The following is a 16,050-nucleotide window of genomic DNA, read 5'->3' on the forward strand; positions in this document are numbered from 1 at the left end:
TGTACTGAACATCACCTTTGAAGCTTACATAAGTTAGCATAAACTTTCTTTCCTTTTTAGCGCTCTCTTCTTTTGCATAGTCAAGCCACTTTCCAGTTGGTTTTCGCTCTCTTTCTGAACGCCTAGGTTGTTCAGTTTCAGAAGCTGGTTCCTGGCTCTCTACGCTATGTGCTTGCAGACTGCTATCAATTTCAGCAATGCGTTCTGTCATTTGGTCTCTTAATATTGCATCTGTTTCCGTTACTAACTTGGTTTGTAAGTCTATTTTTTCTTCTTCAAGAGCCTGAATTACTCCCTCAAGTACAAGAGCACTCTCTTCACTTTTATCCATTTTCTAAATTATTTTGAAACAACACTAATAACTAAAGTATTAATCAAAATCTTAAACCTTAAGCAAAACTAGTGCTATAAGTAGGCCTAATGCTCAGTATGAATTTCAAATGTCAAACATACACATGTTAAACCAAACAAGAAATCCAAAGTAGGAATGTCAACTTACTTATTAACACAGGCCAAAAATATTCACACAAATATGCACAAAATGGCATTTCACACTTAAATTCAAATATTTACAAGATATAATGTCCTTTTCTTATCAACTGAAAAAAAACCTGAAATCCAAGGGCTGGTGTTACCACTCACGACCACGACGCGTTGTTGCTCTCTTGTCCTCGTTGCGAGCAGACGCCAGGTTTTGCAAGTCACTGCAATTGCAACGGTCTGAGCAGATTGCGAGGTTGAAAGACGGGCTGTAGTTTTCTTCAAGCTGCAGGCGAGTTGTAGTCTTCATGCGGCCGACGAGCTGTCATCTCGAGTCGCCGACGAGTTGTTATCTTGAAGCTGCGACGGTCTTTTCTTCTCCTCCCCCGTCCATCTCGGCATGGCTGGCGAGAAGTTCACCGCTTGCATTCACCGCGCGGCATCCCTCCATGTTCTCAGGCCTCGGGCTCTGCTGCACACGGTGCACGTGTTCACTATAGCTGCTCCCAACTTTTTCTCACTGGTTGATGAAAGTGCAACGCTTCGACTGATGGTTCCAAACGTTTATTAAAGGATTTTTCTGTCACATAAACGCCCAAGACCACCGTGAACACTGAAATAAAATACACGGTGGCAAATATACATCAGTGAAACCGTCATGTTCCTATTCATGAATTGTTCAACTGAAACTTATTACATAAAATATAAATGCTCTCAAAAACATAATTCACACACATTCAAACACAAGATTATTTCACTAAATTGTCCATACCGTGTGCCCCTCCAACCAGAAGGTTAGGAGTCGCTAGAAGTCCATTTCTTTATATTTCACAGTCCTTTGTCTCACTATTACCGCTTGCACACGCCGACTGAGTATGCAATTAAACTCACATTCCATATCAAAGGCATCACGTGACCAAGTGATGACCTAATTGCTGATGTGGTCAGATGACGTTGTTAATTAAACAATTTTCCAAAAAATATGTACATAATAATCAAAAAATACACAAATATATAATGGATATTAAAAGTAAAATATATTCATATTCACAAAATAAATACATTCACATAGAAAAAATGCTTATGTAACTGCGTTCGCTACAGTTTTAATTGGGCATTTTAAGGCCTATTAACTTAATCCTGACAGTAGGCAAAACAGCTTGAAATGACCAATCTTCTCTTGCAAATAGAAATTCGATTCAATATAGGGTGGATTAAGTTTCGATTTGCATTTAGATTTAGCCTATTAGCTAACACGATTAAGGTTGATGGACACAATTTATTCGCTTAAATTCGCATTTGTTACATTCTACCTGCGTTTTTCCGTAGATGCCCAGACAGTAGTCTGATCCCACAGTAAATCAGCACTATTAGAATGGATGGAAACGCACGAAAGATGCGCGTATTTCTTGAACCGATTACAGAATATGCGAAGGAGCAGAATGAAAACTCAGACTAGCCTACTGGTTAAAACATGTAGGCCTATGAAATAGTATTTGAGCAATATTTCCGGTTTAACTAGCTAGGAAAACATTGTTTATTAGGCCTAAACTTATTTCACTTTCACTTTATTATGCACTTAAGGCTGCATCAGCTTATGATAAATGCACTGAATATTGATATTTCACCCTACTCACAGGTAAGAGCACACCAACTAAGTACAAGATTGTTCCAACACCCTGCAAAGTGAAAAACAAGTTACGGGTAAGACACAATAAGGCCTACTTATTAATGTGTATGAATGTTATAATGTGGAGACCCGTCATCCTCTCAGCATTGATTCAGGTTAAAAAAACACCAAAAGAATCAATCACAAAAGGTTAATAAAGTATTAAATTGAGGTAATGAAGTATTAAACATGAGGTTTAAATGTCTCACCTTTATATACTGTAGTGTAGGCCTATATATAGTGATGGCTTTATATATATATATATATATATATATATATATATATATATATATATATATATATATATATATATATAAAGCCATCACTTATTGGCAGAACAGCACAGATTTTCTGTTTAAGAATAAGCTGGAGGTTATGCAGTTTCCTTGATTTTTTCCTCCTTAACTCTCCCTCTCTATTCCTCAGTGTCCCACCTGTTCCTCAGTCCTGCACATTGTCCAGGGAACAGACTGGCAGGCCAGTCCAGTGGCTCAGTGTACCAACTGCCCCGCCAAGTCCTGTGCAACCTGCCTCTCTCCCTGGCAAGGTCCTCCTGGGGTGCTGGGCCACTGTGCCAACAAGAGGTGTGCAGTGGTGGGAACCCTCCTCACCTGCGGGCTGATCACCGACCCAAACAGCCCAGTAAAAGGCTGTCCAGAGTTCCGTGCTTGTCCCAAATGCTACAGTCTACTCATGCACAACAACAAAGGCTGCAACAATGTCATCTGCCTGCAGTGCCACCATGGTTTCTGCTACATCTGCTTGAGCTCGGAAGAATGTGATACTCACTCTAAACCAGCTGCGCGACAGCGATTCCATATGTAACTAGGATGCCTTCCATACTACATTCTCAAGAACAGCCACTGGCCTCACAATCCTTTGCTATTTAATCTGCTATTGAAGGTGAATAGGACATGCAAGTTCTGTTAATCAATTAATGGATAGTAACTTTTTAGGGGGATTCATTTATAAGTCCGCCTATATGCCCAACGAGCAGATCTGAATACAATGCCAAATGAAGAAACATATTTGATAAATCAGGGACCATATAGACTAATATCATGGCATTTGTTTCAAATGATGTTGAAAATGACATGTAAATGGAAAGTTTTAGAAAAGCACTACAGAACACAAACTGATTTCCAATGATGAAATAATTCCTTTCTGAGAAAATCTTCAAGAGCTGGCTTAGAAATATCTAGTTTCTAATCACTTGTGGCAGTGATCATTCTTTACAAATCCACAGCACTTTAAAAGAAGAGTAATTAAGTTTTGTGCTTGTGTCGTGTTATTGCCTATGTCATGTGATGTGTGACAGCCTTCAACATAGCTTACTAAATCATCATCAGTCTAAGAGGATTCACAGTAGGCCTAAAGATTCACGGCAAGTAATATGCCAACATGTAACTGACACTAAAGAAACTGTTATCAAGAAACACATTACTGTCCAAACAGACAGGCCTCATATAACATATCAAGTTGTAGTTGCTGTTAAATAACTATCTGAACCCCAAAATAAACTACCGGTATTTTCTTCAAATCACCATGATTATTGCATTACTGAGTTACAAGATGGAAAATAACAACAACCAGGAAGGCTCTGGCTGAGCTTTCCTCTTTGTAATGTCTGATGTGTGATGAGATTCAGTTAAACAATGATAGAACTCTAAATGAGTAGATATAGTTAAAAACAAAACAATTGTTCATCAAAACAGCCTTTAGCTTTTCTCATTCTGTACATGATGCACTGCTCTTACATCTGGAGTTGTATCTTTGTTTATAATTTCTGGGTCTAGCGAGATAACTTTCTGATAGCCTAACCACCATCAAAATGTAACAAATTCCACAGAAATAAAGCTCCCAGTAGGAGAGAGCAAGGTAAGGTGAGCCATTTTGAACATTCTTTATCGTTATAATGTGTCAAAGAGGTTTTGTTTTGTACAGTAAGCTTCATACCAAGCAAAAATGTAAAGTGTTCTTCTACTACTTCTGTAACCAACAACTCTTTGATGACTTATAAGGGTAAAGAGATATGCTCTCTGCAAAAAAGTAGGTCTAGTGGCACAACATACTCCATATGTTGGGCCAAAACAAAGATTTCAGGTAAAATATGTATTTTCTTTAAACAATAATTTAATTTCTTAAATTAAATCAAGCTTTTTAAAAGTGTGGGGGTTGTGGGATAGGAAAATGAAACAATCTTGCCAAATTATAAATAACTCCCTACAGGGACGTTGTAAGTATTTTCAGAGAGGGGTGCGAACTATATTGGTGTCCGGCAGTTTCTACCCCGAAAAAAATTAGAAATTCTGATTGCTAAACACACCATTTTAATGCAGTTTGGGAGGGACAGAAGAAGCAGCGCCCCTCATATGTGTGGCTCATGTGACATGTAGGCCTACATGATCTACCTGCTATCACTTCACTATTTGACACTACCCTACATGGAGACATATCTCATGTTATAAATCAAAAAATCATTTCAGAAATTATGTTTTGTGCATATGGGTTAGCAGGCTACAATAAATTGCCCTAACAGACAGCAGCCTAATTTCGAGGTATCACTAATATTAAATAAATGTAAAGGACACAGAATAGTGACAGAACTGTAAGCTCAAATTCAAAAACGTTTGAAGTCTACCCAAACAAAGGGAATATAAATAAATTGTGTTGCATATAGCCAGCTTAATTAATGTCAATTTAAAGATTATGATTAGCAGTCTATATGCTTTTTCCATTGATACAGGAAGCCACGTTGTTGTTTAAACAACTCTGTTGTCGTTATTGTTGCTTCTAGCCCACGTTACCTCCAGTTTCACTTGCTGCAGGGACACACACATTGCATGAGCGCTCTAAGCGTTCTATTTGAGTTCTACATGCTGGAAATCTTAGTTCTCAGATGTAGAACTCAAATGTGTCTTGACGCCTCCGTTTGTAAGATCAAAATAAGATGTTCTAAATGGAACGCGATCGTATTTAAGACGTAGCACTACGACACACACATTGACAGTGAAATCAGATCAGACGTGTGAAGCACCGGGCATAACTTAATTTCGCGGCTACGTGGACCAGTAGGTTAATTGTTGAGGAGGCCCATAGTTTGAGAAAAGCTGCAGATCATAGACAGAGAAAGCATAATGCTCTGAGAACAGTAGCCGGTCTTTCTGCACAAACAAGTGCCTTGGTGCGCGCACCCCCGCTTTCACTTTGACTCCCTGCATTTATACATTGTGACAAAAACTGTCAGTCAGACAGTGAATTTTGGTTTACTAAATTAGCATAATGCGGTAACAATTATCATTTCAGTATTGTAAATCTGAAATCTGCTCACTGCAGACGTTATAGGCCTAATGCAGACCCAGCAGCAGCACATGTTGAAAGATGCACACTTTGAATTTGATCAGAGCCGTCAGGTTCTTCACTGGCTAACTTGATGTGATTGGCTGGATGACCGTTCAATAAAATCAACAGACCTATTTGTGTCTCTTTGTGTGTGCGTTGTAGGCTAGATACGGTTCCAACTCTTTACGGGAGAGTTTATTTCCATATTTTACTTTCATTTTAATCTGACAAAAAGTGTGGGGGATGGAATCGTGTTCCAGCAAAAGTGTGTACGTTATAACACCCACATCCCCCACGCTTGCTACGCGCCTGCCTATAGTCTCTTTGATCTAGCACTTAAACCATATAATGGGGTCACAAAATCAAGGCAAACTTAGAAATCTAACAAATGCAATGCAAGTACTAATTGGCTAGCTGAACTTACCCTCCAACCACATTTTGAAAGAAAATGCTTCTCACAACAAGCTAGGCCTAGGGTAATGTTCATGATTTTGTTCAGCCCCTTAAATTGATTATAAGGGCACCAATTTAGGTGTAACGCATCTGAATGTTGTTCTATTCACATTTTCTCTAAAACACCCTAACTCTGGACATGAATGAAATCCACTTGGACAGCAAAAATATCATATTTTTTAAACATATATTTTTACCACATTTGCCATGTGCTGTACCTTTCCACGATTGTAAGGACTGATTCCCTCTTCCTTAAAATCATGTCACATGATCACATTTGTTTACTGTTTCAAGGGATGGCTCGTGTTCAACTGACCCCCTTCTCTTCCCCCTATGCAACACACAGGGAATTTCCAAGGGGGCAGGGACATCCCATCAGCATATCACCTTGCCTTTTCATTTCAATTAACAGTTTGTATCAGAGTTTCGCGGACTTGGACTGAAACAAGTCATGTTTCTAAGAAATGCGAGAAAGGAAGTAAAAAAATATCAGCTGGTTGTACCAAGGGAAATGGTAGAAACTCGAAGTCGAACGAGGACAACTGCCCCAAAGAAAATAAAAAAGAAACTAGAGGATGATGATATGGGAGCAGGTAACGTCGCTATGACATGTTTCAGCTATAGCTGTAGGCCTACACATTGAGATTTTCTAAAATATTCTTAAAAAAATAAATAAAAAAAACTATGGTCTGCATTTGATTATAGCTTTTGAATTTGTTCCATTCCTACCTGCTTGTTTCCGTAAACGTTTCGCAGACGACATTATGATCATACAGCAACGCACGTGACGTAGATGCGCATATCTTTAGCCGATTTTCATGACTATGCACAGAAAATGCGAACGAGCTTAATGGAAACCCAGCTATTGACTAATACGGGTTAAAACATGTACGCCTATGAAATTGCATTTGAACAAATATTTCCGAAGTTTTATAACTAGGAAAATATAATCGACTGCCTTAGAAACTAATTTCACTTTCACTTTGTTTAAGAAATACAGTTAACAATATGGGATAAATGCACTGCATATTGATATTTTACCCTACTCACAGGTAAGAGCAGACCAAAAGAGGACGAGATTGTTCCAACGCCCTGCACAGTGAAAAACAAGTTACAGAGGGTAAGACACAATTAGGCCTATGTATGAGTTATATTGTGGAGACCCTCCTCTCATCCTTTTCAGGTTAAGGATCAACTAAAATAATTAAAAAAAAATAGATTAATAAAGTAGCCTACTAAAGTTGGCTAGTAAACATGAGGTTTAAATGTCTAACACCAGGCCATACTGGAGGAACAGTGAAGTATGATATCCACAGATTTTCTATTGAATAGAAAACTACAGTCCTTGTGCAATTTTCCAGATATTTTCCCTCTTTTTACAGAACTCAGAATTTGTATAATGATAGCCTACAAAAAACTAAATGTTGCCTAAAAAATCACTCTATGATAGGCCTACATGTAGGCTACAATGTGCTCGCCCTGTTTTGTACTGTATTTAGTAACAAAGGTTGCTATTAGGCTTAATTTTAGGTAGTGATTGTTGATAATGTTGATTTCAGTCCAAAACATTGTGCATGTACAACTTATAAGGAAAACATTTTGTCAATCTTCATCTCACACAGCCCGTTGAACAGACTAAACCTCAAAAAACGATACCACTGGATGCTGATTTCAAAACGGTAAGAGACACCAGTGCAACCAAAGTTAAAGCAATACAAAGAAGCGGGGGCCCCTGTAAACGTGAACAACATAAACATGAACAACATAGGTCCTCTTCTTTCATATCACTCCTCAATAGTTGTTATTTTATTTTAATAACATTACTTGCAATAAGTTGAAAAGCATAACTCACATGACTAACTTATTTCAAATGTGATGTGTGATGTGAAAAAAGCAAACTCTTGGTTAACTCACCCTCTATTCCTCAGTGTCCCACCTGTTCCTCAGTCCTGCACATCGTCCAGGGAACAGACTGGCAGGCCAGTCCAGTGGCTCAGTGTACCAACTGCCCCACCAAGCCCTACCTCTGTGCAACCTGCCTCTCTCCCTGGCAAGGTCATCCTGGGGTGCTGGGCCACTGTGCCAACAAGAGGTGTGCAGTGGTGGGAACCCTCCTCAACTGCGGGCTGATCACCGACCCAAACAGCAAAGTAAAGGGCTGTCCAGAGTTCCGCGCTTGTCCCAAATGCTACAGTCTACTCATGCACAGCCATGGCTGCAAATATGTCACCTGCTTTTGCAGCCATACATTTTGCTACATCTGCTTGAGTGACAGTAATGAGTGCAGGAAGGACAAAGACTTGTATTGGTCACTTACCTGCTCTAAGCCAACAGCTGGACGACAGTGGTTCACAGGGCCGTATTGAGCCGTTCTGTGGCCCTGGGCTATATCTCGAGAGGAGGCCCTACCGTACCGTTTTGCGCTCATGCCATTTATTAATTTATTAAACTCACAACAGCAAGTGTGTTGACACTGATTTGCACTGGGCGTACTGTAGGTGTTTGTAGGCAAACTGGTTGAACTAGACTGCTTTTCCGAGGACAGTGGAATAGGGTGCGTTGAATTCGGCTTGATCCAATGATTTCAACAACATTCAACATTGGGCATACGGGTCAAAAACGCAGCTTTGTGATTGCAGCGACTCTTAGAGGTCAAAGTTTAGTCAATAGCGGACCAGATTTGTGACCTGAACATTAAGTTTAGGTTTTTGATGCATCCTCTCAATGGAACCCCAAGTCCATGTACCAAGTTTGGTTTTGATAATTGAAAGTTTTGCTAAGATGACTGGGCGGTGGTAGTGGTTAAGGAGCTGGGCTAGTGTGCAGTAGCCAGTTCCTGGCTTCCATTGTTATGCCCTTGAACAAGGCAATTTACCCCAAGTTGCTCTGAGGACAATGTAATACCTTTTAATATAGTTGACATATTTAAGTCTCTTTGGACAATAGTACAAGAATACAAGATACAAGGAAGTTTATTGTCACATGCATATAGTTACTGGAAGTAAGAAATGCAGTGAAATTATGTCTGGTGTCAGCCTATTTGTGCATTAATGGGGGGGGGGGGGGGTAAAAAGTGCAGTAGAAGAGGGGTTTAGTAGATTAAGTGGCAAGGGCTGCATAAGAAGGGGGGGAGGATTGGGATGGGGGTGGGGGGGGCACCAACAAGGAGCACCCAAGAGCAACAGGGGCAAGGAAAAACTCCCTTACCAAGGAAGAAACCTTGGGCAGATCCACGGCTCAAGGGGCTAACCCAACTGCCAGGGGTCTTGGTGTGTGTGTTGGGGGGATGACAGGGGAGATGGGATAGTGTGCTGTGTATGTGGGGAGAGGGCAGTGTGCAATATGTGTGTTGGAGAAGCTTACTCATGAGACAATGTGCTGTGTATTGGGGGGGGGGGGGGGGGGGCAGTGTGCTGTAAGTATGTTGGGGATGTGTATTGGAGAAGCTTCCTGATGAAATAATGTGCTGTGTATGTGGGGGGGGGGGGGGGCAGTGTACTGCAAGTATGGTGAAGGGACTTACTATTGCAAGCAGAGTACTGTATGTATGATGTATGTGAGTGATGACAGTGAAGATGTGTGTGTGGGCGGGAGGGGAGTGGAGCAGTGACTGTGTGTGTGTGTGTGTGTAGTGTGTGTGTGGGTAGGTGGGGGCAGTGTGCTGTAAGTATGTAGAGGATGTGTGTTGGAGAAGATCCGGAAGACAATGTGCTGTGTATGTAGGGGGGGGGGGGGGGGGGGGGGGGCAGTGTGCAGCAAGTATGTAGAGGAGGCTTACTGTAGCAAGCAGTGTGCTGTATGTATGTGAGGTGATGGTGGGGTGGGAGGTGGGGGGCAGAAAGGCTAGGCAATCAAGGACATGGGTAGATGGAGGAGAAATCAAAAATAATAAATACAAAGTTCTATGGAGATGTGCAAAAGTTGGAGAAAGTCAGATATGTGTGTGTGTGTGTGTTTTGACGTGTGATGAAATAAGAAAATAAATAAAAGGTCTGTAGCATAGGGAGAGGGATGTAAAAGTGCTAAAAGTCTTGTAGGTGTGTGTGTGTGGGGGGGGGGGGGGGTCATGAGTGCTGAGTAGTGAATGAGTGCAAAGTCAGTATAGTGTGAGTTCAGAGTTGGGAAATGTTTGAGAGTGCTGAGGAGTGAATGTGTGCAAAGTCAGTATAGTGTGAGTTCAGAGTTCGGATGGCCTGGGGATAAAAACTTCTCCTGAGTCTCTCAGTTCTGGCTTTGTGACTACATAGGCGTCTTCTTGATTTCAGCGGTAGGAATAATCCATTGTTAGGATGAGAAGAGTCCTTCAGAATCTTTTGGGCTCTTAGGAGTACTCTTCTGGAATAGATATCTTGTAGAGCAGGGAGTTGAGTTCTTATAGTACGTTCAGCTGAGCGCACTACTCTCTGCAGAGTACTACATTCTCTAACTGTGGAGTTCCCATACCAGGTGATGATGCTACCAGTTAGAACACTCTCAACCGCTGAAGTGTAGAAGGCCTTCATGATGGATGTAAAAACTTTGAATTTCCTTAGCTGACGAAGGAAGTAGAGTCGTTGTCTGGACTTCTTCAGAACATATTGAGTGTTAACAGTCCATGTAAAGCAAAGTGTGTCTGCTAAATAAATATTAAAATGTGACCTTACTATGTTTATCTGTTTAATGCATGTTATATGTCATGTCTGTGTCTTCCGAATGGACCTTGAGTCTGGCAATAAAGTTGATGATGATGTGTTATGGCCAGTGTGAACAAAGTTTCTTATTAATATGCTGGCTCCAATCTTTTGGGGAACATATACAAGTGGGAAGAATACAACCACATTCAGACATTGTGATCCAACTTTATCAGCAAGTGTCAAGACAGCATTAGCAAACATGAGGCCTGTGGCTGGGCCATTTCTTGTTTTAATGATTGTGCTCAGTGTCACATTGATTTTGGTCTTTTTATTATACATGACCAGTTATACATACCATGTACTCTTCCCAGTGCTCAGACAACATAGTGGGTTGCACCAACAAGGATTAAGTTTTAACCTGGATTAAATCAAGGTTTATCCATTTATCCAGTTGCACCAAAATTTAAACCTAGTTTAAAGATAATCATGTTTACATTTAAACCATCCTTTTAATATTGGTTTAAATGTCCACATAAGCTACCCTGGAAATCCAGTTTTCACAAGAGCACAATTTGAATTTGCTCAGCGAGACACTCTGGCAATCAGTAATGATGCTCATTATCCATGCCCTTGGAGCTCTCCAGCATAATAATCAAGGAACACCATGGGCGCAGCAGCACAATGATGTCATGCAGCACCTCAAAATAGTTCCTGTAGGCTAACTTCCAGCAACAAGGTTGAGCTGCAGCAGACAAATTGGTTAGTGACTGGATTATTACGCCTGAATGAGAGTATAGTTCCATGTCAAATCAGCCTAGAAAATCGGCACGTTTAATTTTCCATTAGTCTTATTACACTTTCTAACTTGAGAAGAGACAAGTTTTAAATAGGAAAATTACCGGAAATCTTAGTCACTTTTAAATGTGATGCTAGCAGGTGAGATGCTAATGGTCTAATCTGATTCAATGATCTAGGTTGGAGCTAGAAGTGGTATCGCCAGACTCAGAGAGCGGCTGGATGAACTTGAGAAAGGTAAAAATCAATTGTTAACTCAAGGGGAGGTGGAAAATGAGTAATTCCCCAAATGGTGGAATATCCCTTTAAATTCTTATCGAATCGTTTCAGAAGTGCAGTAATCAAATTTTTCTTGTAAACAAAGGGTTTAAATGCAGTTGTTTACTCAATTCCAAACACAATGCACGTCCATTTCTGTTTAACCCTGTTGCCATCAGCACGGTCATTGATTGTTTTGAATGCACTGCTCTACGTATGATATAAAGCCCACCCCATGCCGAATTAGCGATTGTCATTGGTGCCTGGGTTTTTGGAACACTGGAAATGGGCATCTAAGTATAGTATATAAGTATAAGTATATATGCTGTTTTGATCCCGTGAGGGAAATTTGGACTCTGCATTTATCCCAATCCGTGAATTAGTGAAACACACTCAGCACACAGTGAACACACAGGGCCAGATGTACGTACATTTGCGAACGTATCGGTATCAGCGTCATGGACACGCCACAGACTGCGAACGCTGTCAGACCCAAGTTTCCGTCGTATTTATCAATAGTTCAATCCTTAGTGTAAACTGCGCCTTTCTCTGCTTTTCTCCGCCCATAAACGCAATTTACGAACATCCACAACTGAATGGCAGCGCCATTCAGCGATACAGTCGGTTAAGACGTTCGGAAAGGTTACCACCCCCCACGAGGGGGAAAGCATGCTAATCTCACACAATGGAAGTCAATGGGCGAACTAGCTAACAGTTAGACTTTATACATTCATTTTACATTCAGGTGGAGTTCTGCTTGTTTCTGAACACAATAATTTGAAGGAATTGTGTTTACTTAACTGCCCAGTGTATGCTAACAACTTAATTCACCCTCGATTGCCCAATGTTGACGACAAATTTCTCTGGAAGCTATATTCAATGGTAGCATCATTAGGTTGCTAACTGGCTAACTTTATATCGTCAGTGTAACATAACTTGTTAAAACTATTCCCACGGCCATTGTAGGGAATGTGCATTCATGTGAGAATAAATTCAGATGCAACTTACGAGTATGTGATGTTAAGGCAAAAGGGTTAGCTTGCTAAACCGAGCTACACAGTCCGGCCATTGAAAGCAGTTCTACAATGAGTACACTCGAGACAGTTCTGGCCGTTTAACTGGAATTAGCAAAATGAGGGAACTTAATGTTACCCTTAACCTCCTTGACACACACATAACTCTCAGTTGAAACGTGTTTGTGCCGTTTAGTGATGTTTGCTAAAAGATTTCATATTTTTATAGGTGCTTTCTGTACTCAAGCCGGTGCACCTCCATTAGATTACATGCAATCGAAACGAATGTTTTCCCACAAGGGTGCTTTTCAGCCACGGTAACCACGGCAACTGGGGGCGGTAACCACGATTATGACTAGTTGCCGACTGTCCCCTTTTTTGTTGCTACATCCCACAGCACAACAGATTGAAGGCATCTTTGTTTAGGTATAGCGGCTGATGAGCGAGCTCGGAGTCGGACTTGGTACCCAAACCAATGCGTTCTATCCTGTCAGTGGGTACCACGGTACTCAATATGGCGGCGGTGAGTTTTAGCGAACGTCTGTGAACGTCTATGACGTCAGGTGATATCTAAGGGTGCATAGAGCATCACATTCCCGCCCACAGGAGTTTCCGGAAGTAAGAATTCAATGCAATTTCTCCATTGACAATTCGGGTATAAGCCATAAAAACTTAACTGCACATGGTAGACTCAAAACCAGCTACGGCTGTACTAAGCAATTGTGTATGCTCATATAGACGCCAAAAGTTCACGGGGCACTAACCTCGTTTTGAGATTCATTACCCACAATCCTGAACAATCCCACAATCCCACAGTGATGCCTCTGATTGGTGGAAAGGCCGTTCAGTCATAGTTTGAAACTTGAATCAGCGAAAATTATTGACAAGATGGCGGAGTCTTTTACTGCCTATGGCGAAAATCTTAATGTGAATAAAAACTTTCTAGACGAACATTGGTACTTGTATCAACAAGGATTGTGGTTTATATATCACACGAACTTAGTCAGGGCCAATACACCATCAAATAGAACACTGTAAATGCTAGTTTGAACACTTAACTTTTCCGTTAGCCGACAGGCTAATCATTAGCCTTTCAGACATTAGAATGTCATTATAATGCTGCTAACATTAGCCTACATGCTGCAACACAGGTATGAAATATATTATGTTTTAGTGATCTTGTTGTTTCTATGAACATGAATTGTTGTTTATATGAAACATCAACTTAGACGAGGCATAAAAAGCCCTGTATATCCCCATTAAGAACTTAAACCTTTGAACTAGCTAGCTAGCTGATAGCAAAGCTGGATGCTACCACCGGGTAGACACTGCAGTAAAATGGTTAGCAAACCGTCCATGCCCCCGGCCCGTGAATATTTCAGTTTCAAGGACGAAATCAAGAGTGTCCAAAGGGGTGAAAACCACTTTAAATCGGGTCACATTATTGACTGTTGTGTGTCGAGGGTCAGTTTGTGGGTTTTGTATGGGCCAGCATGAGGAACAAGACCTATCAAACCTACGAAGTTGTGTGGTGAGTTTTGCAGGGAGGTTGGTAATGCTAGTTAACATTAGCTAGGCTACTGTAGCCTTCATACTGTACGAGCCATATCAATCATTAACCTAGAAATACTTCTTCGTACATTTAATGAACATTTTGTGTAATAATTCAAGTTAATAAACTGAATATGGTGGTCCAAGAGCAGACCATGCACCGGTCCATGCATCAGGATGGCAGTCAGATACGAAGCACTGCACAATGTTGCTAACGTTAACATTAACCGCTTTCACACACACGATATAAAATACACGATGGTAAATATAACATTCAATACCAAAACACTATTACTTACACGATTACTCCTGAAATAACTGCTATTAACTATATAAAAATCATTGTTTGGAGGAGAGGGTTCGCTGCTGTCGCCGGTTGGAAATGAATGATTTCGCGCTGGTTCGTGCTGCTTATATATTTTTCAGTGAGGCCCGGTGGTTTATGGGATGAGTAGTTCCTTCGCTCGGAAATGAAAATATGTACACAGTCTTGTACCTTTGACTTTTTTTGGACTTTCTATTCGTTTTTTCACTCGAAATTATATGTTGTATGCTTATGAGTTACGCCGTAGCTGATTAGCCTAAGACATGCTCTAAAACTCTTTAGATACGGATTTTTCCAAAACGTCAATGGGAGAAATGAATGGGAAATTTAAGCTCTCTTGGAGGAGGGGCGGGACTGTGATGCTCTATTCAGAGCACCTCGGAATGACAAGGACCGCCCCCATGGCTACTTTGTTTTTCCGACAGCAAGTGTTCAAGTGCTTTGCCATCGAATGTGTGATACAAAGGGTAAAACATACACTCACTAATCCTAAACAAACAACTGTATTTGCTTAAAATATAGTGTAAGATGCTCGTGAAAGAAAGATATGCAGCTTTACAAGTGATAAAAAGGGCAAATTCCCAAGTTCACATTAAAACTGTTGGACATGAAAGGCCACATGGACTACAAACGAACTACAACGTGACGACAAAAGTGATGACGAGCCCCTAACTGGGCAACTCTGTTAGCAAAATCTAGCCCCAGTTTCCGACCTCTGACTCACACATTACGTGACGTGAATGACGCGGAATGATGATGTTTTCACTCGGAGAAAGGTTTTTCCGAAGCCCATGAACGCTTGGTAAGAATAGACGTGCGCTTTCAGGAGCAGTCTTTGTACATACCGCGGAATACATAACTAGGCGCTATTTACTCTTCCCCTCCCATCTTTTTACGCTAAACTCCCACTTTCCCCTGGATCCTCCCAAGAATGCATATGCATGACATGACAAACGCAATCTGCCACTCCCAGCTCCCGCGACAGGCAGTTTGCGCTTTTACATCATTGCGGCCTGTTTGTACATACCTCGCAATGATTTTACACGCACATTGCGAAAACAAATACGGCTGAAGTGGGCGCAAAAGCGTTAGTACATCTGGCCCACAGTGAGGTGAAGCACACACTAATCCCGGCGCAGTGAGCTGCCTGCAACAACAGCGGCGCTCGGGGAGCAGTGAGGGGTTAGGTGCCTTGCTCAAGGGCACTTCAGCCGTGCCTACTGGTCGTGGTTCGAACCGGCAACCCTCCGGTTACAAGTCCGAAGTGCTAACCAGTAGGCCTCGCTGCCAATGACCTATGACCTCCTTGCAAGACAAACCTGCAGAGCAAGGCAAATTTGCTAACAGGTTCATCTGGGTTTTTCCAGGCCATAGGTTAAAATAGTCAATGACCTTTTTCTTATCTTAGTCAACGTATGGTCTCCTAATTTTGAGATTTGAGAAAGATTCTTGAAAGGAGTCAAATCTTATCAAAATTGTTTGGTGTAAGGTGGCCATAGGTGAGTTGGAGTATGTCAGGAGTATTAGAGTTCAGTGAAAACACACCATCGC

At 41.2% G+C, this 16,050-nt stretch overlaps 1 protein-coding gene across 1 annotated transcript; it reads left to right on the forward strand.

Annotated features, from left to right (window-relative positions):
* Positions 1-6,828: 6,828 nt before the first annotated feature.
* Positions 6,829-8,991, forward strand: LOC143111455 (uncharacterized; the record flags this gene model as incomplete). The annotated part of the gene is made up of 4 exons (XM_076273693.1): positions 6,829-6,832; positions 6,997-7,064; positions 7,567-7,623; positions 7,873-8,991. Coding segments are annotated over 4 exons (567 nt in total), but the record flags the coding sequence as incomplete, so codon positions are not given.
* Between the last annotated feature and the right edge of the window lie 7,059 nt (positions 8,992-16,050).

Source organism: Alosa pseudoharengus, unplaced genomic scaffold (assembly GCF_046254945.1).
Source record: "Alosa pseudoharengus isolate Yale_2024_CS ecotype anadromous, Long Island Sound unplaced genomic scaffold, YU_APseudo_1.1 YU_APseudo_1.1_scf_8, whole genome shotgun sequence".
In the NCBI taxonomy this organism is placed as follows: Eukaryota; Metazoa; Chordata; class Actinopteri; order Clupeiformes; family Clupeidae; genus Alosa; species Alosa pseudoharengus.